At 47.7% G+C, this 27,086-nt stretch overlaps 1 protein-coding gene across 2 annotated transcripts in view; it reads right to left on the reverse strand.

Annotated features, from left to right (window-relative positions):
* Window positions 1–671: 671 nt before the first annotated feature.
* Window positions 672–27,086, reverse strand: part of LOC144127891 (transient receptor potential cation channel subfamily M member-like 2) — a 223,971-nt gene continuing 197,556 nt past the window's right edge. For both annotated transcript variants that reach the window (XM_077660865.1, XM_077660864.1), the window contains exons 25-29: window positions 9,837–9,923; window positions 9,132–9,225; window positions 5,487–5,582; window positions 4,797–4,964; window positions 672–2,968 (exon numbers count right to left, since the gene is read on the reverse strand). In XM_077660865.1, coding sequence (XP_077516991.1) covers window positions 2,858–2,968; window positions 4,797–4,964; window positions 5,487–5,582; window positions 9,132–9,225; window positions 9,837–9,923 — 556 coding nt within the window. In that variant the 3' untranslated portion in view covers window positions 672–2,857. The remainder of the gene's footprint in view (window positions 2,969–4,796; window positions 4,965–5,486; window positions 5,583–9,131; window positions 9,226–9,836; window positions 9,924–27,086) is intronic.

Raw genomic sequence — 27,086 nt, forward strand, 5'->3', positions numbered from 1 at the left:
AATGTCACTCCAAGATGCGGCACGGTGCCATAGGTTTTGACAGCGGGAAGGCAAAGGGGGGGTATAATATAACGATTCCTCAACGGATCCCATGCCAATTTTGAACTTTCCGCCCTGCACCACTGGTTGAAGTTCGGCCGTTGGCTAAAGCTTAGGGCATCGAGTCGCTTCAGATAACAACCAAAGGCGGGAAATTCAAAATTGGAATCGATATGGAATGGAAAACGAAATCATTAATTCAGTTTGCTTTGCCGCCAATAATCTTCTATGCCTTGGCGGATGAATCCTCGCTGTTAGCATAGCATATATTCTTCGCGCAGGCCATGCTCTGCAGGAGGCAAACGGCGGTTCCGAGGTAACCTCTTGGCTTTGGACTGTGTCTATGTGAATGCTGGCTCAAAAGAAGGAAAGTCAGCTGCCGAAGAAGTCATTCACATCTCCCCCTTATGGCTCCCTCGTGTGAGTATTGCTTTAAGTGCATGAAGATTAATTGTATGGATAAGTGCAGTCTCAACGGCAGGAAGTGAGCCTAAATGGCAGTTAATAATTTTATCGGTGTAAGCGGAGGTTACCAGCTGGGATAAAAGAGAGAGAAAACACATTTTCTTCGGAATCTGCAGTCGTCGACAGTGAAAAAAAAACACGCAGTATCATGTGCAGCGCATTTCAAAGAAATATTTATCACCAGAACATGCAACAAGCTCGTGGTTAGCAGAATAATTCCATTCTGCATATCAGATTCCTGAACACTTGTTGCCAGTATAATTAGTAATGTGACATGATGAAAGGGTAGCAGGGTGACAGGACGAGGACTGAAACAAGAGATCGACACAAAAACACACTATTTTAAGGCTGTTTGTTATGAACCTATACTTCACAATTTTGATAGCAAATTGGTTTTCAAAACATCCCTGAATACCCTCTTTCTGTAGCAATGCTTCATATGAAGTAGTCATGGCGTAAAATACTGTGCGCTATTTAAACGCACACAGCACCATGGTGAGCAACGCATACAAGAGTGCTCAAGGTATAAAAACCCCCCAAAAAAACTTTAGAGCTCTTATAAGCTCGGGAATATGTCAGTGATTTGTCTAATATATAATTCATTGATTGGATAATTGACTGGCATGCAGTGCCGTAAAATAATTATGCACCACTTAAAAAATTTTTCACAAAAAGGCCATATTTCAATGTTTCACCAGTGTTTTTGCATGCATAATCTGACAACTTTGCGGGTGTAAATAGTGAAAAGCGAAAGATGAAGATGTTTAAAACAAGAAAACTGGGCACAGAACGTGCATGTGAATCAATGTAGAAATAAAATACGACACCCCTTCGGGATAAAAAAGAGCTAAGTGGACAAACTAATAAAGAATGTGATTGCACTGTAATGGCAATCATGACGAGACTGTGCTCTGCTTCACTAAAACTGTGCTGCATTCTGGAAGCTATACAGAGTGGGCTAAGGTGTACATTAGTGAGCAGCAGAAAATATACACCTTACCTCTTCTCAGAGTAGGCCAAAGTGTGATACTTTCATAAACATTACTCTATACATATTTCAAATGACATGGCCTTTGCTTTGTAGTTATTACTCGCACTTATATAAAAAGTGGATTTGCATTCACTGTCAAGTACCAGCGCATTCTCCTCATATTAAGAATGAAGCGACAGTTCTGATCAGATCATAGTATGCAACTTGTTGATGTTGCCCCACATTGCAGGTCCAGGAAGTAGAAGCCAATGATATCGAGCAGAGTATATTCAGCAGTATTAAGATCACATGTCAGCAGATCCTCATGAGAGAGATTCTGCAAGACCCAATGAAATCAGATTTGTAATAACTTCGTGCTTGATAAGTAACGCCAGGTTTGGCAGCATTTCGACTGCACTACAATGCCTTACATAGTTGGGTACAAGTGTCTTGCACTGTGCATTTTCAATTCTATATTCATGTATATGAAAACGCAGATGTCTAAGTCCTTGCACTAACGCCAAGCCCTGGTGTCTATTGGTTCGCACTACTCTGTCTTTCCCAATGCTGCAATGTGCTAATGAAGCATAAAACATCAGAAAAACCCCTGAGGCACTGAAACAGTCTACATGTATTAAACGATGGCACAATGCCTGATCTACCAAGAATAAGTAAGCTTGTGCCAAAGCAAGAGCTGCATGGCAAACAGTACAACAAAAAGGTATGAAAGATCAGGTTGCTATGATATACTTAAACATGATTAGCTTCCAGCACCTGTCTCACCATGCACTGGGGAACAACCATTGTGTTCTCACTTCCTTTCAAAGACGAGACAGTCACAAAACCACATTGCATGAACAAGCAATCTGTGTTCACTGACAAAGTTACTTTAACATGCAACAAACAGCGTCCACTCACAAAGCTATATTAGCATGTATTAGGATGTCCCAATAGTGTGTACACGGTTCAATCAACATAGCGTATCACATATTCAAATGAAGGCATAGTAGAAAGGATGTTGCACAGACAGTAGCTACAGTGCATTTGAACTAACTACACCCAGCTGTTTCAGTGCAGATGCTAGCAAGTACAAAAAAAATATTTCGCATTAAATCACAGTATAGCACCACAGCGCATCACTCTGCACCTTGGTAAAAAAATAGACCAAGCTTTCATACTTTTATGTGAAGACAAGGCATGTGCAGCAATAATATTATGCAGTCACTATAACAAGCTGAATTTAAAGCAAAACAGACATCGTCAAAATGTGCAACAACAATTGAAAGACAGCATCACAAGATGACATGTCAGTGTTTCACTGATCTCATCCGAGTGTCACAGTCGTTATGGACAGGAAGTCAGATGGCAGTAAAAGCAATGGGATTAGATGATGGTGGCTTGCAGTGACTTGGTCATTTCATGCAGGAGGACTGACTGCCCAAGGGGCAACTTTGTGAACAGGTCTTCTGTGACAAGGCGCCATAGCAGGTGTTTCTGTAAAACAGAAAATGCACAGCATACTGGAACTCAGTGGACCGTAACCAAGCTGATGCAGCTTCTTCAGTTATTTCATCCGGCACTCACCGGAAATATTCAGCAAGGCTTCCAAATCTACAATTAACGGAGTGTCCTTTGTCTCATGAACTCTTTACGTGCAAAGTCTCTGTGACACATTATTAAAAAATCTGATGTAACAAATTAAATCAGCTACAGCTGAGAGTTCGCATCGAGATTAGTATAGTTGTCACTTCACCCTACCGAAGTACACTATCCCTAGCAGTGGATGATGGTGACGTCACCGCTGCATAAGTGTAACACCCTCCGTGACCATACAACAGGTTTCTGGTTTAAGTTAGGTGTTCTTGCAGCTTTAAAATAGTACTGCTCGGTATTTTGAAAAAATTTTTCTTTTTGCTCTTCATAAGTATGCCCAGAAGGCGTCATCACCATCAACCTCAGCCTGACTATGCCCACTATAGGGTAAAGGCTTCTCCCATGTCTCTGCAATTAACCCTGTCCTTTGTCAGCAGTGGTGGCCACCGTATCCCCGCATTCTTCTTAATCTCATCAGCCCACCTAATTTTCTGCTGCCCCCGCTATGCTTGCCTTCTCTTGGAATCCACTCCGTTACCCTGAAGGACCAGCGGTTATCTTGCCTTCGCAATACATGCCTTACCCAAGCACATTTCTTCCCCTTGATTTCGACTAGAATGTCATTAACCAACATTTGTTCTCTGACCAACTCTGCCCTCTTCATGTCCCTTAAAGTTACACCTATCATTTTTCTTTCCATAGCTCGCTGCATTGTCCTTAACTTAGGCTGACCCCTTTTCGTTAGCCTCCACGTTTCTGCCCCATAGGTGAGTACTGGTAAACGCAGCGGTGGCCAAGCGGTTGAGCATCTGCCTTGCATGCGGGAGGTGCGAGGTTCGATCACCAGTGGCGCCGGATACCTACCGGTGATACAATGGGTACAAGCTTTCCCCTGGCCTGGTGCTCGACTTATCAGGGGTGAAATGCTTGGAAAATGGGTCTTTGACCCCACCTTGAGTAATCGAAAATACCTTGTGCTATCGCATTCTTGGCCATAGATGCCCTTGCGCCATAAAAATCCATAATCTAATCCAGGTGAGTACCGGTACGATACAGCTGTTGCATACTTTCTCTTGAGGGATAATGATAAACCGCCATTCATGGTCTGAGGGAATGTGCCTTATTCCGGCCAACAAAAGAACGTATCTAGAACTTCTGTGGCCACTCACACACCCTGAAGCATTCTAGAAAGCAACATTATTTACTCACAATGAGAAAATGCCACTTACTTTGAGAAAACTGCCTCGCTGAAGGCTTTTGTACTTGCACTCAAAAACACATTTTGCATGGAAAGCAAAATTGGAGCGTCAAGTTAGCAATGAATGCTTGGTGTTTCCAAGCACCAGCATTTGCGGCATTCTAACCCACAAAGTGCAGTGAAACTGGAATTATACAGGGATCGATAGGCTAACTACCTCATAGTGAAAAATCACACTCCTTGAGACAACGAGCACCCACATAGATTGGACAAACGGCACGAAGCATGACTAGGCACCCTTTTCTACAATGAACTAACCCTAACTGCTAACATCCTTGCACCGTGAACCATCTGAGAATACCATTTTGCAAAAGTTCCGATTTCTGCCACATTACAGATCGTATAATCGTAGGTATCATTTTCAGAAATATGGGTGGTATGAGGGCAAAATGCACAAGTGTGCACACGTAAATCATTCATTTACGAAGAAAAATATCTAGCGATCGCAACTAGGGCACAGAAGCCACGTGCCTGCATCTTGTCCTGCAGGCTGTCCGCGCCGTCGTAGTGCACATGCCACAGCTCGATCTCGCGCCAGCAGTGGTCCGTGTTCATGGGGTCGTCCATGTAACCCCGCTGCCTGCACTCAATGACAGGCTCGTCCGTGCCCTCTTCCTCCACGTAGCTGGTCCGGAAGAACTGCGAAAGCACGAATCACCTAGGTGGCGCTCATCTGCTATCAATGGAGTGCAACTTTCGGTACACAGCTGCGTACGATAGGCTTTTGTTTTTTGGCCCTAAAACCGTGTTCTTTAAATTCAAAATAAAAACTCCAGGCTGTGTACCGCTTACCAGCACTGGTGAGACAGCATTAACATCAGGCATCGTGAAGCGATGAGACTATCACAGCCTGATGCAGCGCGATGATTTCGGTGTAAAGTACAGTTAGAAACAGAACTATAAATTCATCTAATATTCCTTGGCTCCCACGTGCACATAAAAAGGTTACACATACAAGAGTCAAGCCATCGAGATATTTTTCCCCTCGAAGAGGAGACAAAAGCCCATCACCTAAATTTCGATGCGACTGAAATAACCGCGACCTGAGAGTCACAGAAAACAGGGATGAGTGAGATGGGAGTAACTCAAACCCGATCCCCTCATGCTCTACAGCAGCTTATTCGCATTCGCGTGACAAAAGAACGCATGAATTAACCTCACCTCCTTCATGTCCTCCTCTGTCTCACACTTGGTGACGGCGTCCGGTTTGAACAGCAGCTTCAGCGTCTCGTATTTGCCTTCTCCCGGGACAAAGTCCTGCAACAACACAAGCCGAGGTTGCAACGCGCATCTGGCTATCAATGGCCGCGGAGGGCGATAGTAAGAAAAAGAAAGCATCAGCGACTATCACACTCACGGTGGACTCCTGAACCACATATCGGGAAAGAAATTAAAGAAGAGGTTGAGAGGATAGGAAACTGCAGTGCGGCGCCGGTTAAATTTCGACAGCCAGGCGTGCTTTAACGTGCATCGCACAGCACACGGACGCGTTTTCGCCCCCAGAGAAACGCGACCGCTGAGGCTGCGATTCGATCCAGTGAACCTTTGCTCCTCGACCGAATGCTATCGACACTAGGCCACCTCAACGGACGCTAGCAATGCACAATAGGTTTCACTGCCTAATTGCTGTGCTTTAGCCCTGCTCGGAAATTTTCAGAATTACATCACGTAAATGCACGCCAACGTTCTACCACGAGATCGAGGCCAAGCAAGCAGCAGACGGCAACACGAGACGTATGTGCACACAAGTGATCGTGACAGCATCTACAGTAGCAGGATATCAGTTACAACGTAAATCTGCAGTAGAGAACAAATCAAAACAGAAGGCAGCTGTCCAATCATGAGGCCTGACCGCCTTCCATCGAATGCATCCGCAATCCCTCGCAAAGTGATGTTACAGACATGGACTATGCAGGGGCTCGCTTGCAGAAAGTAGCAGAAAGAACACCACGATGCCCATGCACAGCGCTTATTGCCAAACCATATCCCGTAAGCTCACTCGAGAAGACGATGCCCTGAAGTGCGATCACGTGACATGATATCCATTCTGCCATTCGACACTTTGCTGCGGGGTGGCAAAAATGGCCTCTTCATGTCCGGCCGCGGTTTTTTCACGCTTTTGTAAACATGTGGTTCCAAGAATCTATATGTGGCCCATGGATACTGGCCGCTGAGTGCTGGAAGCGCGTCGATTCCAAGGATCTATGCAAGTTGCGCCAGCGTGATATGCACCGCTGGACGCTGAAAAATGGGTCATCGGTTACGCCAGTGCTCACAGCTCGGCTCGTATTGTGTAATTTTCGAACGTTTGCTCGATGCTCGCTGTTCGCGGTGTATAGCTCTTGCGGAAGCTGGCCTTAACGCTGACGCAGTTCCAGAAAGCAATTTTGTGAAGTCACGGATGCGGAAATTTTTTCTGTAAACATGCTCTCATTTTACCAGCGCACTTCTGATCGTGACGCCCTTTTGATAAACAATGTGTGTGCGCTTTGTCCCCGACAGTACATTTATTAAAACCACGTGCTCAGAACTTGTGTCAAACTTGTTTTGAGGAGGCTTGTGCAAGGGAAGCGCACTTATTTTAGCCAGTTTTTCGAAGTCACGGTAATAGAGCTTCTGGTACGACAACATCATCTCGTTTTGCAACCGCACCCGTGGTTGCGATGCGGTATTCATAAAGGCAACCACGGTGAAGTCCATAATGGGTTCGCGAGTTCCCTACGGCACCGACTTTCGACTTGCCAAACCGTTAATACCGAAATTAGTGGGGCAATATGTGAATTCAATAATGAGCACTCGCGCCAGCTGTTTGGGAACACTGTGCGGAATGGGCAGTCGTTGCGTGCAGCTAGTGATGTCGGCCCAACGCTGGGCACACCTTTTATGCAGACACGGTGACACAAAATGCTAATTTATTTTTGCGTATTCGGTAAATCCATAGGCATGTGGCCGATGTGCTGGTCAGGTACCATGATAAGACTTAAAAAGGGTACTTACTTTGAAGTCCAAAACAGGTTTGTATACACTTACATAGGGTGGTGAACTGAAGATTGAGCAAAAAAAAATGGCTGACGATTTAGCAATGCTAAGCACAAAATATTGTGCGAAAGTACAGTTTTTTGCAGGTGGGCACCACCGCCACGTATCTGAAAGCGTGATTGAGCTATCCACTGACCCAGGGAGCCAGTTATCCGCGTCTTCAACTTTTTCATCGTCAATGCCAGTTTACCCATTGTATGCAGGCAGCCAATGCTCCAGTGCCACGTTTCTGCATTAACGCTAGCAGCACCAATGAGTATTGCTCTAGTGCCGTGTCTCTGCCACAACGTATAGTCCACATCAACTCATGCAGCGTATGACTCTGTCACTACTGACACATAGCTCAAAGCACGAATATTAGTTTGATAGTAGTATTAGTTGATGAAGAAGACGACGTGCAATGCACAGTGCGAGATTGTGTTCCAGTTTAACACGAGGCATGTTCGGCTGCAGCTATAGTGCTCTCGTACAGTGGCCAGCGAAGCTGATCTGTTCGCGCCGCCACGGGTTCGAGACCCAGTCGCGGATATTTATTTCATTTTATTTATTTATTTCACTTGCCACAAACCCACAAACATCGCTTGATCTTGCTGCCCCCATCAGAATAGTGCTCTCGCACTAATAAGCGCTGGCTTCCAGCACTGAGATATTTTCATGATTAAGTTTATAGCTTCGTACGCGTCTCAAAAAGACCATCACCAACTCAGGTCCAAAATATTTTGCAATGGCTTAAAAATGTCTCGTCTCAATTGATTCCTTAAATTTCGCTGTTTGTGGAATAAACGTTCAGTTGTCGGCGCCCAAATATAAATTGTGTCGCTTCTATGCGCAATCGAAAAAGAGCTGCCCGTCCGTTCTCCACACTACCCCAAATTCCTCTTCCCACAGGCCGGTGTTGCTGGCCTCGAGAGAACACGTCGCCCATTTGGCTCTTGTCCGCTCGGCGGAATCGTACATATAAGACATTGATTTGACCTCAAATAGTCTTCTTCTTGTAGAGAATTTGCGGGGTCGCTGCGGAGCGCCAGAGTAGCAGGCATTTAGCACCGAACAGTCCGTGCCATGCGTGCGCGCCGAGCACGCGCCGTTCATCTTTATTTTCTTCTTTCGCCGGCTGGGAATGCTGATCTTAGCTCCTCCTCTTTGCAGCGTCACTGTGCACTACATGATTCTGGAGAGACCACCCCTTTTCTTTCCGGTATCAATCAACCTTCGCTCACTCTTCCTAAGCGCAATTTTTTAATTATCTCCCGCTGGATTGCTTCCTCTGAGTACAGGCACCGCACCTGCTGGGGCAGGTGAGCAAGACATTCTGGTTGGTTGTGTCTTTCGTGTTCCTTTTAGAGCGCAGCTCTCATGCGCCCGTTCTTGCGTTCCACGCCGCAGTGGTCGGCAGCATCGGCGCAACACACCACCTCTCAGGTGCTATCACTTGTCAGATGGAGTCGCACAAAAGACTTAACCCAGCACACACATTCCTTCCGAAGACACTACTCTTCGTGCGTGCAACAGGATCAAGATATACAGGATGCTTCACCTAACACGATATACAGTTTTAAAAATAGGCTTTTTGATTTAGAAGGCCGCTTTTTTCGGAAAAGCATTGTCAGCGGCGTAGTACATCAGAATACAGCTAATACGGCATACGAAGATGGCAGTACGCTTTTCTGGCAGCCGTAGGTTTGATGAAGCCCTCCTATCACACACATACTGGGAATAACAACTGCACTGAGCCCAAACCTCGGGACGTGGCTTCGAAGCACTCACCCCTGGCAGGCTGAAGTGGTCCGTCCGGAAAACGCGCATCAAAACCACTTCGAGTCCTCTGCCTCCAACCAGGTGCACCTTGGCCCTCTGCCACCTGTGCCACAAGGACATCGCAGTGAGTACACACACAAGAGGAAGACCTAATTTAACTAAGCGACCAAATATGTCATTGCCTCTAATGCCCCACTGCCTCATTTTCCGTCTTTAAGCACATCACGACGGTGCAATTTATGTGTGACGGTAGCCTCCGCATCAAGTGGTGTGAACGCCAATTCTGCGTCTTGCAACTGCATAACCCGAACACCAAACAGGGTCCTTTATCGCACGTCGAAAATGCGTCTGTTTGACTTGTCTATAACTAAATAAATTCTTTACAATGTAGTCCACCCATAAAAACTTATGCACAAGTTATTTAATCTATTTTCTGCAAAAGTTCATCTCCACATGTTTTAGTGGCTAGGAGGCTCATGCAGTGCAACATGAGCCTGCAGGTTAGACAATCAGACATTTTTTAACATGCAAGTAACTATAAAAAGAAAATAAGAGACGACCCAGTCAAAAAACATCATTTCTGTTGTCACAAGTTTCTGTTGTCACAAGTGATAATGAACAACCGACTCGTCCAACATTGCGTTCTCTTCTATCCTCCTTAAATCCTCTATGTTGGCTAGATGCGCCGTATTCACTGTTCGCTTTCCTGGTTACCTGGTGATGATGAAGAGCACGTAATGGTTCGGACCCCAGCGTGGTAGGGCTCCACGACCTCGGAGACCCGTTCTGCCAACAGGGTTCCTGTGGAGCACAAAGGCACAGCAATTTTGCAGCCAGAAATGACGACAGCTAAATCGCCTTCCATCATCATCCATCCAGAAGTGCTCGGGTGTCAGCACACATGCATCACACAAAAGACAAACAGCCAAGACGCGACAAAAAAACAACTTTCGTTTCAGCTACCTGGTTCATGATTTAAGAAGGAGCAAAGCAAACAATAGACGCCCAGCGCAGGTGACCGAAAAAAACACAGCATGGCGCTGACTTTCAAATTAACTATAATAATGGTCTTTCATTTTCGGGCGTAACTCGGATGGCCTGATTTTCTTACCCCGAAGAGATTTCTAAAAAATCTGGTTAAACCTGATTTCTATGTGCAAATGTAGTCTGCCACTGAACCAAGCCAATTGCACCCTACAGAAACTATAGATAGCGGATGTCCTGCACTTATCTTAAAGCGGTGCATTCAGTTAACGGCTGATTTAGAATTTTATATAATGCTTGTTATCCATGGTACGGCTGAATCCCAAGACAAGTTTGAAAAGTGAAGGTAGAGGCCAGAAAACATGAATCGATCGGACGCTTTTTAGCAGCAGTGCACCAAACGCTACCCGCGCTTATGATGTCATGCTCCAGTCAGGTTCTGTGCTTAAAACAGGTACTAAGCTGCGATGCTGAAGAAAAGTTTTCACAAAGTACAAAAGCCAACATGTCTAGCATAGGCGAGAGAGTTCTCCATGTGGTGATGGTAATGAACACAACGATGAATGTGGAAAGAAAAACAGCTGTATCGTTCAAGCAGTTTGCTGGCATATCCAACCATTTTGTGTGCATTAGTTAAAATAATAAGCAAAAATAGAGCCTTTTAGGATGCACAGAAACAAGCACGAAAAGTGAAATATTCTGGAAAAAATAAAACCTGAAAACGAAGGGCACTAACTATATTCAGTGTGTGCTCATCTTTTGAAAGTGTTATGCTCCTTGTCAAAAAAATTTAAAAAAAACATCGTCACATCCAGACCCACACAAAGCTTCATTACTCACGCTGCAAAAGTATTGAAAATGTATTTAATGGCCCTGAAAGAACCAGGCACTCAACAGTGTTCTTGTGGCCGTCTGCGGTTGTTCTATAGCCAGCCAGCAGCGCGCGCCTTTAGCGATAGCACTGCCGCTACCGCGGTGGCCCATCTTCGTCATTACAATGGCTCCCAGGGATGAAAGGAGCCATCCTGGCGGCTCAAGGCGTAGTGCAGATCACGGGGACATGGTAAGGCTTCAGACGACTGATATGCACCGTTTCACGGCCACGACGGCAAAGGTCAGAGGAGGGTGTCAATGGTTCGACGACATAGTCCACAAGGGAAGGTTGAGACAGGACACAGTCAGGTCCGTGATAGGTGGCGAGGAATTTAGACGACAGGCCAGGAGAGCCGGCAGGGATCCAGAGTCAAACAAGTGAGCCGGTGGGAAGGGGTACGTGGGTTTGAGCACCCGAATCTCGGCGCTCTTTTTGTCGATTCTGATCATCGGACGTGAGGGAACGGGCGCGAGCTGGCGGCATTGCTCGGCATACTTGGCAATTTCAGAAGCACGCACGCAGTCGGATGCATCAGGATGGTAGGTAACAATTGTGTCAAGCATGCTTATAGGTTCGCGTCCATGAAGAAGAAAGAACAGAGAATATCCGGTGGTGGACTGGACGGCGTTATTATGTGCGTAGGTGACGAACGGAAGGACGATGTCCCAGTTAGAATGGTTGGGACTGGTGTACATGGTGAGCATGTCACCGAGTGTCCGGTTAAACCATTCGGGGAGGCCGCTGGTCTGAGGATGGTACGCTTGAACGATGCGGCATTCTGCTAGGAGCGCCTGGACAACCACTGATAAAAACTCACGGCTGCGGTCACTCAGAAGCTCATGAGAGGCGCCGTGGCGGAGAATGAAGCAAGCCACATCTCGCGCTGGAAGAGCCGCCGTTTCAGCATAGCGCGTGAGATAGTCTATAACCCAGCGACTATAACCCAATGGTTACCAGAAAGGGAAGAGGGCAGGGGCCTGTAAAGGTCGATGCCGACGTGATCAAAGGGACGGGCAGGGCAAGGTAATGGCTGCGACTGGCCAGAAAGGCATTGTGGTGGGGACTTGCGGCGTTGGCAGCCAAGGCATGAGTGAATGTACTTGCGTAAAAAGCTTTAGATTTCACGCCAGTAGTACCGGTGCCGAAGTCAATTGTAGGTTTTCAAAACACGAGCATGAGCAGTCTGGGGGTTGGCATAGAAAGAGGTGCAGACTTCAGCTCGTAGGTGGCGAATATTGACTAAGAGCCATTTTCGACTGTCGGGCATGTAATTACGACGATAGAGGACACCGTCATGCAGATCTGGCTGACCTTGCTCAGCTTGATGCCTTACTATATGTGACGTATATACCCGCTCCTGTCGCATTCATGTGAGTGAAGCTATGAGGTGTTTTACTGGCGAAAGGAAAAAAAAAAGATTGTCGACGCATGAAATCGCCTCCAGTGCCTCTTCAAGAACAGTATGGCCGCCGTCATGCGCATTACTGCGTAATTGCCTCTAATCATAGGCTGCATGTACTGCCTCCGAATGACATTGTATGGAGTGAAGTGGCGGGCTTGACGCCGAAGGGAACAAGAGGCTGCTGCCATAGGGCGCCCAGACAGATGGTGCACGAGAGATGTAATCCAGGGGTCATTACACTGTTCCACAAGCATGTTTGGTGGGCGCAACGTGGACAGCACGGAGTCAATGCTGAAGATGGTCGCAGTGTCGGAAGGCAGCGGAGACCGGGAGAGGGCGTCAGCGTCAGAGTGCTTGAGGCCAGAGCGGTAGACGACTTGAGTGTCGTACTCCTGAAGGTGCAAAGCCCAGCGGCCAAGTCGACCCGATGGATCCTTCAACGATGACAGCCAGCACAAAGCGTGATGATCGGTGACTACGTCGAAAGGGTGACTGTAGAGGTATGGTCGAAATTTGGTTATCGCCCACAGAATGGCCAAGCATTCTTTTTATGTGACGGAGCAAATCTCGGCCTTGGACAGTGTGCGGCTCGCATAGGCGACAACGTATCCGTGAAAAGGTCAACGTGAGGACAGCGAAGGAGAAGCGGCATGTTTTTGCGGCGAAGGAATAACTCAGGGGGAGTAAAGAGTACAGGTACGGTGGGTTGGTTGCGTGGTGAGGCGGACGAGAGGGATACAAGGACGGAGGAGTTTGCATGAAGCTCGACATCGTGAGACAGATGTACTTTGGCCGGATACTCAGGAGACGGTTCGGCCGGGGCGGCGTTGGGCAGGGCAGAGAAGGCAACCTTGGCACGGGCGCAATCGACGACGGCGGAGTGCCCAGAAAGAAATTCCCATCCTAGAATTACGTCATAGGAGCAAGAGGAGAGGATCAGGAATTGAATTATGTACAAGACGTCTTGAATAACGACTCGTGCTGTGCATGTTGCGAGCGGCTCGACCTGTTCGGCGGTAGCAGTGCGAAGAGAAACTCCAGAAAATGGCGTCATAACTTTCTTCAGTTTTCAACAAAATTTTGCGTCCATAGTTGAAACAGCAGCCCCGGTGTCCACAAGAGCACAGGTTGCAAAACCTTCGACAAAAACAACAATAACGTTTGTTGGTGAGATCAGAGGCCTTGGAGAGCTCCCCAGGAAGCGCAGCTCTTGCCTGGGGAACTGCGCTCATTAGTTTTCCGCAGCTACAGTGTTCTAGAAGGGGTTGTACTGTCAAGAGCAAAGAGGGTTTTGATGGGAGGCGCTGAAGCAAAAAAAAAAAAAACGGCTGGCCGCGCGCGGCGCTGCCGTCGAATACTGAAGGGGGGAAAGCCAGCCGTCTGCATTGCTGCGTCGTTGCATTCAGCGAGTTTGAGTGTTGTCTTTGGGAAAGGGTAGCGCTTTAAGCTCGTTTGGATTAGTGTTCCTGTAGAGCATATACAGGAACACTAGTTGGGATAATAAAAGCGGGTAAGCACGTCCCTCGGAGACATAAACATATGCAAAAAGTCTACAAAACACGGGCACTACTCCACACCCAGCCGACTGCGAATATTTCGCCTGAACGGGGCACCCAGAGGGTGTATTGCCAACCAAAGGCACATGGAGCAAAAAACCATCTGGGGCAGGGAAAGTGCACTGCAGAGCAAGTAGGCGGCCAGCGAACACGAGCAAAGTTGACGAACAATTACAAGCGATGAGCAGTGAAGCTCGAGGAGGAAGTGAAAGAAGATTGGCTAAATGAAATGGAGGTGAAACCACTTGGCAATAGCACGGAACGATGGTAAAGCAAGAATGAAAGGGTGTGGACGGAGAGTAAATGGAACGAACGTAGCTGTTGGAGAAGATAAAGTGAAGCGTTTGGATCGGTTTTATGGGGTTCAACCTGGGGTTTAATCTCGTAACCTGAGTCGCTATTGGGACAAGTGACTCGGGTTACGAAGGATGCCGTAGCCACTCTGGATAATTTCGTACCCCTGGGGTACGTTCTTTAATGTGCCCTGACATCGCACAGTACCCGCGTGCCGTTATAGCACTTCGCCTCTATCTAAATGCAACCGCTGTGGCAGGGGTCCAATCTGAATCTTTCGGGAGAACAGCGGCGAAAGAAAAGGGAAGCGAGAAAAAAATACAATAAAGCAAGTGCTCATTAAGTAGAAAAAAGAAGGCAATGAATAAAACTATGCGAACAGAAAAACAGATTAGAGACCTAGCTACGTCCGCCGGCGCTGACAGGAACAGCATTTCCCTTTCTGTGCAATGAGAGAGGCTGATGCGGCAGAAGTAATTTGAACGGTTTCCGTTATTTCTTTGGTAAGGCGGCCACTATTCTTGATCACTGAGCAGCTCTCAAAGACTGGCAGACAGCCGCAGTCCCTGCAGTGACACCACTAAGGCGTCCGCCACGGTACTTTTGAATCACTCTTTCCATCGCTTGAGCACTAGTACTTAAGTGGAAACGGGACAGTTTTCTGCACATATATATATCATGTGAACATAAAAGCTGTTATTATATTAGTGCATATGTCCCATCTAAGAATGTACGTCCAAGCCCGAATCTATTAAAAGTGGAAGTTCGTTGCATTGTTAATAGCATCAAAATTAGCACTTTATAATTCTAAACTTCCATTTATTTGGCTAGTGGTTACGTTAACGTAACACTGAAATTTTGAAAAAAAAATCATTTCTAAGACCAGGCAGAAGCGACATGGAACACAATTATAAGGTCTGCATTAATTAGTTAGTAGTTAAAACCAAAGCTCTGAGAAGCATGTATTAGAAGCACCAGTAACAGTATGGATTGGCCATTATAATTAATGGCGCAACAAATTTAAGTGAACTTGAACAAAGAAAAAGCCCTGACACCATGGGTAGAAAATGGCACACTATAAGGTGATTTGCATGAATGGCCTTTATTTTGATAATAGTGGGCGTCGTACTCCCATGCAGCTGATGCTACATCCGCCCGTTCCACAAGCCATGAAACATCCAACAGTCGAAGGGTAGCTGTAAAATCTCCTAGTAGCGTTATAAGAACACCTTGAGTGCATGATATTTTAATAGCATTATAAAATTTTCACGAATAAGGCTACAGTCAGGACGGTGGTGAATTATTGCATAGGAAAAAATCAAGGATCCCGTGTCCTGTTTTCTGAACCTCAATGAGTGTAGCGAAACAATGGAAGGCGCTTGCGGACTCATTGTTCAAGCGCCATCCTATTTCGTCTGGAAGATATTCCACCTGACCTTCTTGAAAAAAAAATGATGAAATAAAACCCCGCAGAAAGCAAGATTGGCAGTTGCCTTTTTTCAAATAGAACAAACTTGCAGCCAAAAGTTGTAGGTTATGGCTTTACTATTCCAAGGGCTGCCCAGGATATCCTACGGGGATGGCGTACGTTGAAGGGGGAGTTAATTTTTGGGCAGTGTTCCTCTTCAAGACAAAATAAAAAAAAAAACAAATTACGGCATTGAGACAGCGATAGATTGGTTTCGCATAACGCAAAGATTAAGCCGCTTAGGTGCTTGTGAGCGAACAAAATCAATTCCTCCAGTGACAGAAAGGAGCGCCGGGCAAATTTTCGAGCTAGCGGCCGCCATCCCTTGCCTCCCGTTGGCGCCGTCACTGAAACAAAGCCACTGATTTCCCTTTGTAAGGTTAAAAATAATTACCCATTCGTTTTTTGCATCTTCATTGGCAGCCAAGCGGTGATGCATTAAAAAAATGGGATACCGCGCCTGAGCGCGCGCGCTTGCGCGCGCGTCAGAAGCGGGGTCCGGTTTACAACAATAGGAGGACCACGGGGCTCTCGGGGACTCTTTTCTTTATGGCTTGAACCTCTCCCAGGTTCCTGGAACTTTTCTTCGCGGTTTAAGTTGTCCTTTCAGCGCCCCCCAAATCCCCTGTCTTTACGCTTGAAATTCCTTCCGTAGGCTCGAGAGGGGGAACGCGCCAGCACATGGAGCATGGAGGTGGATGCCTTTTTTCGACGCCCGTAAGCTGAGGCGTACACGACGCCCGTATTCCGAGGCGTACACGACGCCCGTATTCCGAGGCGTACACGCGAAGTGCCTACCCAGCAAACGACGTACCTCCCCAGGAGCTCCCAGAAAGGATGGAATGTCCCTGTCCCAGTACATTTATCGAACATTTCCAGGCCGTAGAGGCAGGACATAGAAACACAAGCAAAACGGAAGTGCGCCCACTAATGTCCTAGAAACGTTTTTTGAGGGTGTTAAGGAGAAACAAAAACAAATAGCGTTTTGGTCCCAGAAAGGTAACTGGGAGAACGTTTTTCGGACAAATGCTTTTCAACAAAAAATACAAATTGACTCCTCGCTCCCTTTTCTCTCTCCCTCGCGTCAAAAGCTACGGGGGAGAGAAGGTTTTGCGTTTCCACTCGCCGTTTTGAGAGATCAGACAGTTTTGTTCGAACAGCCGAAGGAAGCGCAGTTCACCCCGCATCTCTCTCGTGGGCCGTCGGCTCCATGCTGCAGGCAGGCAGGTGACGGCGGTCTGCCTTTTCATCGCATCGCCGGGAGCGGCGGTCACCAACGTGCCCGTCTTCAATAGTGTTTCCAACTTCAACACGGTGCGACGGTCCTTGCAGGCATCTCCAACTACCAGCAGTCCTCGTTGCGCCGCTGTCTAGCAGAGGCGCAGTAATGGACCTCCCGTCGCTCGCCCGGCTTCCTCGCTGGACGGAAGCCATCTTGCGCACACGTATTCGCGCAGTCCCTAGCCGTTCGCGCGCAAGCCCCAGCGCGCAGCAGCTCTAGCTCTCATCACTGGGCTGTCGTGAACTTCGTAGCTGCGGATTCATGGCAGCTTTCCCGCGCACCTCGGCGTGCCCACATAATTCCTTTTGGAACTGGTGCAGCGGCACGCGGCGCATCGCAAGTCTTTTGCACAGCTTCACGGCCCTACACCATAATGACGCTCTTACAGGCGTCGTTCGCGGCAGCGGATTTCAAGGCAATGGGCGACTCCTAGCGCGCACTCTGCATCCCTCAACGCCTCCGACGACTGTGGCGTGTTGGTGGTGGCACCGTGGCCGTCCACTGCGGTCATAGGCGGGAGAGATCTTCGGAAGCCCACCAGACTCTTGCTGCGAGTGCCCATGGATTAACCTGCTCTACCTACATTGCCGTCCTGTCGCAACGGTATAGTTTGTGTTGTGTTCGCGTCGCTGACTCCCAACCCACCCCCACCGGATTACTTGTGCCTTGATCACCTTGATTTCGCCTCCCACGCCGTATCGTGCCGCACGCGTGGTCTGCTGTACCATGGGTGCGGCAAGCCAGGGCTCCTACCTCAAGACTTTCCCCCTTTCCATCCGGCTCCAAGCAGTCTTACCTCCACACTTAGTCACAAAAAATAAAACGGTGGTGTAACGAAGATGTAACGCGTATGTTCGAGCGTTCGCTGTGCCGTGAGAAGGCGCAGGACAGAAGGCTGCGTTGAACTCATATATATAGTTGCAGCATTTTATTTCATCCCCGAGTTTCTGTTGGCAACGTCGTCAAGGTATGTGGTTTATGCTCGTTTTTTATTTTCGCCTCGTAGAATTAATTTTTTTTCCTGTTTTGATAACACGCTCAAGATTACTCCGAGGCTCGTGTGAGAGGCAAAGCGAGAGGGAGGTTTCACCCTGCAGAATATCCGTAACCTGAAACCGCATATCTGTATCGTACGCCCATATCGTCTTTTCTTTTGGCACCTAGGTTTCTCTTTACATGCGTTTGCTTTTGCGTGTGCATATATGCTTTTGTACCCTTTAAAATGTTTGCTTAGGGTGCATCGACTTTCAGCCTGTATTATGTTTTTATTGCTCCATTTTTTCAGATTTCTCAGAGCTAGAGAACATTTTGGCAATTATTATTTGCTGGTGTCGTAGTGCTCCGTACATTGTGTGTTAAATGGTGCATACATATGCGCCTCCTCTTTGTATTCATTTAAATGCAAAGAGCACATCTAATAAACTGAAATTACATCCGTATTGCGCTGCCATTTCCTGTTATATGGGCAGGATCGGGCGACTTTTTGAATTAATATTTCCTTTGTGTGTAAAATTCTAGCACACTTCATGTTCTTGTGGCGGGAGCAGCGCAGCACGAAACAAAGAAGAGAGACGTGGGAATCAATGCTGACTAACAACCAGATTTTTAATCCACGTTCGATCGATTATATACATCTCGCTCATGCAATAAGGAAAGGACAGAAGCCTGACAAACGCATAAGATGTACACATGATAAAAGATTAAGACAACGCACGCAGATAATCAATTTCGCTGTCACGAAACGCTATCGAAAGTATGCTGACGCATATACGTCGCTCTTTTGCCCAATGTTGAAGGCTTCTTCAATCTCCCTGGTCCGCTGATTAAAATACGACAGGATGACCATTGTGTTGATAAGCTGCGGAGCGCATTCATGCTCTCTGCAATGTTTTGCTAATTCACTGCTGATGGCGCCCTTTAGGGATATTTTGTTCTCTCGAAGCCATTAATTCAAACAGTGCACTGTTTGACCAATGTAGGTGCGTCCGCATGACAGAGGTATTTCCTAAACCCCGCTTTTCACACATTGAACATTTTTTTCCGGTGCTTTTTCTTGCCTTGATTTTTCTTTGCTCGCTGTTGACTTTGGCGCACAGGCTTCTTAATTTGTTGGGTGCTGACATGAGCACTTTTACACCATCTCTTGCGCCTACATTTTTGAGACTGTGGGAAATGTCATTAATGTAAGGAATGACCGCATACGGGTTCCTTTCTTCTGATGTGGTTGTGACATATTTTCTGCCTCTAAGTGCTTGCAGAATCCCTTCTGCGACACTGGATAGCAGTCTCGTCAGGTAAACTGCTTTCAGCCGACTGTTCTGGGCATCAAAACTTCCTCGAACTTCATAACGACAGATCTCGTCAATGCGGCTCTCATTGCTACTTTTGCTAAGGACTAGAAGAACTGGGACTAGAAATAAGTGAACTCCCAGAAAACAATGTTATGCGATTTCTTGACTTGACGCTAGCCTTTCTAGGCGCTCACATATGCTGGCGGTACGGACCACGAAGCTAGAAGGGACTGCTCCCCTACACATATGCGCACTCCAAGATCATCAAGCGGGGGTAGAAAAAAACAGCAATGAGAGTCACATTGACGTGATCCTGTCATCATGAGGTTCAAGGCAGTTTTGACACCCAGGACCGTCGGCTGAAAGCAGCAGGTTGCCCGACGAGAATGCTATCCAGTGTCGCAGAAGGGATTCTGTAAGCACCTAGAGGCAGAAAATATGCCACAACCACATCAGAATAAAGGAAGCCGTACGCGGTCATTCCTTGCATTAATGGCATTTCCCACAGTCTCAAAAGGGTAACAGCAAGAGCTGGCGTAAAAGTGCTCATGTCAGCACCTAACAAGTTAAGGAGCCTGTGCGCCAAAGTCAACAGCGAGCAAAGAAAAAAATCAATGCAAGAAAAAACATCTGAAAAAAACATGTGACATGTGTGAAAAGCGGGGTTTATGAAATACCTCTGTCATGGGGATGCACATACATTGGCCAAACAGGGCGCTGTTTGAAAAACGGCTTCGAGAGCACAAAATATCCCTAAAGGGCGCCATCAGCAGTGAATTAGCAAATCATTGTAGAGAGCATGAATGCGCTCCACAGCTTATCAACACAATGGTCATCCTGTCGTATTTTGATCAACGGACTAGGGAGATTGAAGAAGTCTTCAACATCCGACCAAAGAGCGACATATGCATAAGCATACCTTCAATAGCGCTTCGTGACAGAGAAATTGATTATTTGCGTGCGTTGTCTTAATATTTCACCACGTGTACATCTTATGCGTTTTTCATGCTTCTTTCTTTTCCTTCTTATACGAGCGAGATGTATATATTCGACGAACGTGTATTAAAAATCTGGTTGTTATTCAGCGTCGTGCCCCGCCTCTCTCTTTGTCTCGTGCTACGCTGCTCCCGTCACAAGATCATGCACCAAACAGCTCAAATTTTACCTTTTTAAAGCACATTTCATGTGAACAGGTAAGTTTGAATGGCCTAGCCAGCAAGCATTCACGCGAGTTGACAGGTGTATTACACCACCTGTAACGTAAGCATGTGCCTGAAATTTGGCACATATGTGCGCCTAAATGCCTGAAGTCTGCATGAAAAAGAAGAAATAATTTTATTGAACAAGAGCCGAGAAATCTAGCATTAACCTTTTGGGGCTGTCCCTGGGACGCACAACTTTTTGGACACGGCTAGTTGTGGGGACGTTTCTTGGACGTCTTCGGAAAAAATGAGAACCTCCTGGGGACATTCCAAATGTCCTGATGGGATATTTCTGGGAGATTTTGAGGAGGTTTTGTGTTTGTTGGGTACGCGCACGATCGTCGGGAAAACCGGTCTGCGCATGAGCGGGGCGCGAGCAGGGCGCAGGTATCTGACAATGTCAGATATTTGCGCCCATACGCAGATGGCGCAGACTCATACGCAGATGGCGGCAGGACGTCAGCAGGCGAAAAAGGGCGACAGCGGCAGTGGCGGGCTACATGGCCGGCGAAGCCGCAGGCAAAGCAAATGGGCCTGTTGTCGCGAGTACGCCACGGACGACCGTAGTGAGGGACTGCCGGCGCAAAGCGAGGTGACGGTTGTGCCACCCGAGCACGATACGAGAAGACATGCGGGGGCGTCGAAGGCAGCGACGCTTGAGTGGAGTCTTGGAAAGGACCCAAACGATGGGATGGTGGTCTGGCCAGAACGGCGGCGTATGTAAGAGGGGCAGCCACAGGTTGCTGAGGCAGGGGTGGTAGGGCCTCCGCGACCTGGGCTCGGATCGTCTGCTGAAGGGTGGGAGTCAGCGTTAGTAGCGGGTCCCGAACTCCAGGGATTAGCGCTAGTTGACGTCCGATCTCTTCTCTGATGAACTACTGAATATCGTGCCTAGGCTGCTGCCCTCCTGCGATCACGTTATCAGCGGACGGGACCTCGATCGGCATGCTGTACCGTGCGGCGAGTGAGGACACGCTGCTTACGGAGCTCCTCGTAGCTCAGGCACAAGCTGATGACGGAGGCCACGGTGACCAGCTGCTTGGCCAGAAGCATTTGGAGCGCATCTTCCTAAATACCCTTCATAATATATTTTATCTTATCAGCGTCAGACATATCACTGTTCACGCGCTTGCAAAGATCCACCACATCCTCAATATAGCTAGTAAATGTCTCGCCGGGCTGCTGAGCCCGCTCTCCTAAGCGCTGTTCGGCGCGGAGTTTGCGCACGCCAGGGCGGCCCAATACATGAGTGAAGCTTGTCTTCAATGTGGACCATTTGGCGATATCCGCTTCGTGGTTGCGGAACCAGAGTTTTGCAACGTCAGCCATGTAAACGATGACGTTTTTAAGTTTTATGGCGTCATCCCTGCAGTTGTGCGTGCTGGCCCACTTGTAGGAAGCCAGCCAGTCCTCGACGTCAGAGTCGCAGAGCCCACTGAAAACAGCCAGGTCCCGTTGTCGAGGCGGAGCAGGCGACGGCTGGGGAGCTAGGGTGGCGTTATTCGGCATTTCTGATGTTACTGTGCCGCTGCGAACCTCCAGGACGGGATCAGGGGCAACCTCCACCACTTGAAAAGGGGTTTCATCATTATCAGCTTTACTACACCCACTGCAGGGCAAAGGCCTCTCCCATGTCTCTCCAATTAACCCTGTCCTTTGCCAGCTGCATCCACCCTTTGCCTGCAAACTTCTCATCCACCCACCTAATCTTCTGCCGCCCCCTGCTACGCTTACTTTCTCTTGGAATCCACTTCGTTACGCTTGACGACCATCAATTATCTTGCCTTCGCAGTACATGCCCTGCCCAAGCCCATTTCTTCCTCTTGATTAGGGCTAGGATGTCATTAACACGCTTTTGTTACCTCACCCACTCTGCCCCCTTCCGGTCTCTTAACGTTACACCTATCATTTTTCTTTCCATGGCTCGCTGCGTTGTCCTTAACTTAAGCTGAACTCTTTTTTAGCCTCCACGTTTCTGCCCCATAGGTGAGTACCAGTAAGATAAAGCTGTTGTACACTTTTCTCTTGAGGGAAATTGGTAAACTGCCACTCATGATCTGCGAGAACTTGCCATATGCGCTCCACCCCATTCTTATCCTTCTAATGATCTCCCTCTCATGATCTGGATCAGCTGTCACTACCTGCCCTAAGTAGACGTATTCCGTCACAACTTCTAGGCTCTCGCTGCCAATTGTGAACTGTTGTTCCCTTGCTAGGCTGCTGAACATTACCTTCGTTTTCTGCATGTTAATTTTTAGACCCATCGTTCTGCTCTGCCTCTCTAACTCATTGATCATGATTTGCAGTTTGCCCCCTGAGTGACTCAGCAAGGCAATGTCATCCGCGAATCGCAGATTATTTAGGTATTCTCCATTTATTCTTATTCCCTACTATTCCCAATTTCATTTCTCCATTCTGCCTGCTGTCCTTTATTTCCGCTGCCCCAGCTCAGGTGCTTCAGTATCGATGGCAGATGCCGGGGCTAGCAAAAATCTTTTCCTTCCTTTTTACTATTATTTTTAATAAAACCACTACCACCACCACCACCAATTCAGGCCTCGGAATACTTCCTGTAAACATGCGGTGAACAGCACTGGCGAGATCGTGCCTCTTTGCCTGACGGCCTTCCTTATTGGAATTTTATTGCTGACTTTATGGAGGACTATAGCAGCTGTGTAGTTGCTATATATATCTTCCAGTATTTTGACATAAGGCTCTTCTACCCCCTGATTACGCAATGCCTGTATGACTGCAGAGGTTTCCACTGAGTCGAATGCTTTCTCGTAATGAATGAAAGCTATATATAGAGGTTGGTTATATTCTGCGCATTTCTCTATCACCTGATTGATAGTGTGAATATGATCTATTGTGGAATATCCTTTACAAAAGCCTGCCTGATCATTTGGTTGATTAAAGTCTAAGGTTGCCCTGACTCTATTAATTAGCGATTACCTTAGTAAGTACCTTATAGGCAACAGATAGTAAGCTGATCGGTCTGTAATTTTCCAAGTCCTTGGCATCTCCTTTCTTATGGATTAAGATAATGTTTGCGTTCTTCGAAGCTTCTGGAACAGTCGAGGTCATAAGGCATTGCGTATACAGGGTGGCTGAATTTTCCAGCACGATGTCCCCTCCGTCCTTCAACAGATCTGCTGTTACCTGATCCTCCCCAGCTGCTTTTTCCCTTTTCATTGCTTCCAAGGCTTTCTTTACTTCATCTTTCGTTACTGGCGGGATGACGCATTGCTGTGCACTGCTGTCTTTCTCATTAACGCTCTGATTACATTGGCTACTGTACAGGCCTGTGTAGAATTCTTCGGCTACGTTAACTATCTTATCCATATTGCTAATGACATTGCCCTGCTTGTCTCTTAATGCATACATCTGGTTTCTACCTATGCCTAGTTTCCTTTTCACTGCCTTTAGGCAACCTCCGTTCTTTAGAGCATGCTCGATTCTCTCCATATTAAGCTTCCTTATGATGGCTACCTTAATTGCGCTTATTTATTAACTTTAATAGGTCTGTTAGTTCCATTCTGTCGGTAGGGTTAGACGCCCTCATGCTTTGGCGCTTCTTAATCAGATCTTTCGTCATTTGAGATAGCTTTCCGGTATCCTGTCGAACTGTCCTACCGACTACTTCTACTGCGCACTCCGTAATTATAGATGCCAAATTATCGTGCATTGTATGAACATCAAGATCGCCTTCCTCAGTTAAAGCCGAATATCTGTTTTGCAGCGCTATTCTAAACTCCTGTGCTTTCCCTCTTACGGCTTACTCGTTAGTGGTCTTCCTCTTCACTAGCTTCTTCCGTTCCCTCTTCAAGTCTAAGCTAATTCGAGACCTTACCATTCTGTGGTCGCTACAACGCATCTTTCCGAGGACGGCCAAATCCTGAATGATGCCAGGTTTAGCGCATAGTATGAAGTCGATTTCATTTTTAATCTCACCATTGGGGCTCTTCCAGGTCCACTTCCTGTTTTCTCGTTTGCGGAAGAAGGTATTCATGATCCGTAAATTATTTCTATCCGCGAATTCGACTAATAACTGTCCCCTGCTATTTCTAGAGTCTATCCCATAGCCACCTACCGCGTGGTCGTCAGCCTGCCTCTTGCCCACCTTCGCATTAAAGTCGCCCATCAGTGCAGTGTACTGTGATTTTGCTTTATTCATTGTCGATTCTACGTCCTCATAGAAACTTTCAACGGTCTGGTCATCATGGCTGGATGTGGGTGCGTAGGCCTGCACCACTTTCAGCTTGTACCTCCTATTCAGCCTAATTGCTATAGCTGCTACCCTCTCGTTAATACTATAGAGCTCCTCTGCATTGCTAGCTATATCCTTATTAATGAGGAATCCCACACCTATTTCTCGTCTATCCTCTAATCCGCGATAGCACAGTATGTGTCCGTCCTTTATAAAAAAGTACTGCATATGCCTCACCTGTCCTCTTAACTTCGGTAAGCCCTATCACATCCCATTTAATTCCCGCTAGTTCCTCGAACAACACTGCTAGGCTAGCCTCACTAGATAAAGTTCTAGTGTTAAACGTTGCCAGGTTCAGATTCTAATGGCGGCCTGTCCGGAGCCAGAGATTCTTAGCCCCCTCCTCTGCGTCACAGGTCTGACCGCCGCCGTGGTCAGTTGCTCCGCAGCCGCTGGGGACTGAGGGCCGAGGGTTAATCCGCCTTTTTCATTTTCCTGTGCTGCCACTTCGCGTACAACGCTGGAAGCTCACTGGTAGGGTACTGCGCGCCCAACCCGGCCGGACTGAGTGCCACTGCGGAGCACGTTTTGTTGGAATCTGTCAACGATGGCGTGTCCTGGGCAGCACCTGGTACCTGGAGGATTTCTAGGGTTGACTGATGGCTGAGTGCGAAGTCCGAGGCAGGCTGCAGTGCCCACCGAAGAGCAAATTCTTCAGTATCTCCGATCATCCGGCATGCGATAAGAACACCAGCTGAGCAAGGGCCGCCGCTTCAGAGATGAAGGCTACATTCGGAACATAATGTTCAATGAAATATCCCCGATAAGTGAGGTTGGCGTTTTCCACTGTATATGCCTGTCATTCATGAAAGGTGGATACTACATCGTGCACGCCGTAGTACAGAAAACGACTGGGGACAACAGTTTTCACAAGCAATCGTTGTGCTCAAACGCTGCCGAATAGCTACACGAGCTATCAAAGCACAAGCATTCTCTCAACAAAGCAGCTCTGCTAGCATTTCACTGTATTTTCCCACAACACACCGCTGCATAGGTTAAACAAGCATGCGCGTCCATAAAGACGAGCGTGAGAGGCGCACATTGATCCATTCCGGAGATACCACGCAGAGCTCTTCATCACGGATATGATTCGAACACACGCATAACGCACCTTCTTCTTCTGCCTCTTAATACATGGCACATACCTACACCGGGGGATTGGTCAGGGTGTAGTGGCATAAACAAGAAAATATCCATAGGAGATTATGACAAAATTTTAGCACCATGCGTGAATGCTCTCGTAGCTTCTTTTTCGTTGCCCGCTCCATCGCGCGTTGAAAGCGGCTCACAGCGCTTGCCCATTCGGCCTTCTTGCTTGAGAAAGCAAAAAGCGTCGGAACGAAGTCTGGGTGCCGCGATGACATTCGAGGCCTTCCTGCCCATGAATAAAACACTTCGTGATAGATTGCACACGCATTTAAACCCAGTACCTCGTCCGTACCTGTCACAAAGTGATTCCCGCACTGTCTTGACGTGCTTGACGGTGCGCAAGGGCGGCCACGATCGTCGAGCTGGCGAACTGCTTTTATCCACGCTTCGCGTCGAAGGCTGTCCCGGGAAGCGCTCGGAAAGCGAAAAAATCCGAGTTTGCTTCCCTTTACATATTGGGCATTGCAGCCGTATGCAACACATTTCGTAGGTATCGCCAAATGCGTCGCGCTGAACGCCCGACGGCTGCAGCAACGCACCCCGCGTAGGAAGCCGGTTTGTTTACACTCCCACGGCCGGTCTCGAGTGGAGCGCGCGACCCTTCCAATATGTTTTGCGACACCGCCGCCAGGGGATGGGCGCATGCGCAGTCGCGTCGTGAAAAATGCGGATTGGTTTGATCATAGAAGGTTGTGGCCAAGTGCCACACCAGGGTGGCCAAATCCTACAGCCTCTGGTGAGAGAGTGCGTTGTCGGTTCTGGTCACCGAGATCAGGCCGCACTCCAGGCCTGGTTATGCAATTCCATCGACAAGCGGATTTTTTTTTTTGAAACCCGGTGGAGAATTGCGCGGCACCAGGATTTGAACCCCGGTTCTCTTGCACGCGAGGCGGATGCTCTACCTCCACGCCATCGCTGCATCGCTAAAAAAGGGGTGTAATCGTCCTGAAAGAGCACCCGCCACGGTGGCTCAGTGGTTAGAGTGCTGGGCTACTGATCGGAGTACCCGGGTTCGAACCCGACCGCGGCGGCTGCATTTTTATGGAGGAAAAACGCTAAGGCGCCCATGTGCTGTGCGATGTCAGTGCACGTTAAAGATCCCCAGGTGGTTGAAATTATTCCGGTGCCCTCCACTACGGCACCTCTTCTCTCCTTTCTTCCTTCACTCCCTCCTTTATCCCTTCCCTTACGGCGC

Source organism: Amblyomma americanum, chromosome 4 (assembly GCF_052857255.1).
Source record: "Amblyomma americanum isolate KBUSLIRL-KWMA chromosome 4, ASM5285725v1, whole genome shotgun sequence".
NCBI classification, from domain to species: domain Eukaryota; kingdom Metazoa; phylum Arthropoda; class Arachnida; order Ixodida; family Ixodidae; genus Amblyomma; species Amblyomma americanum.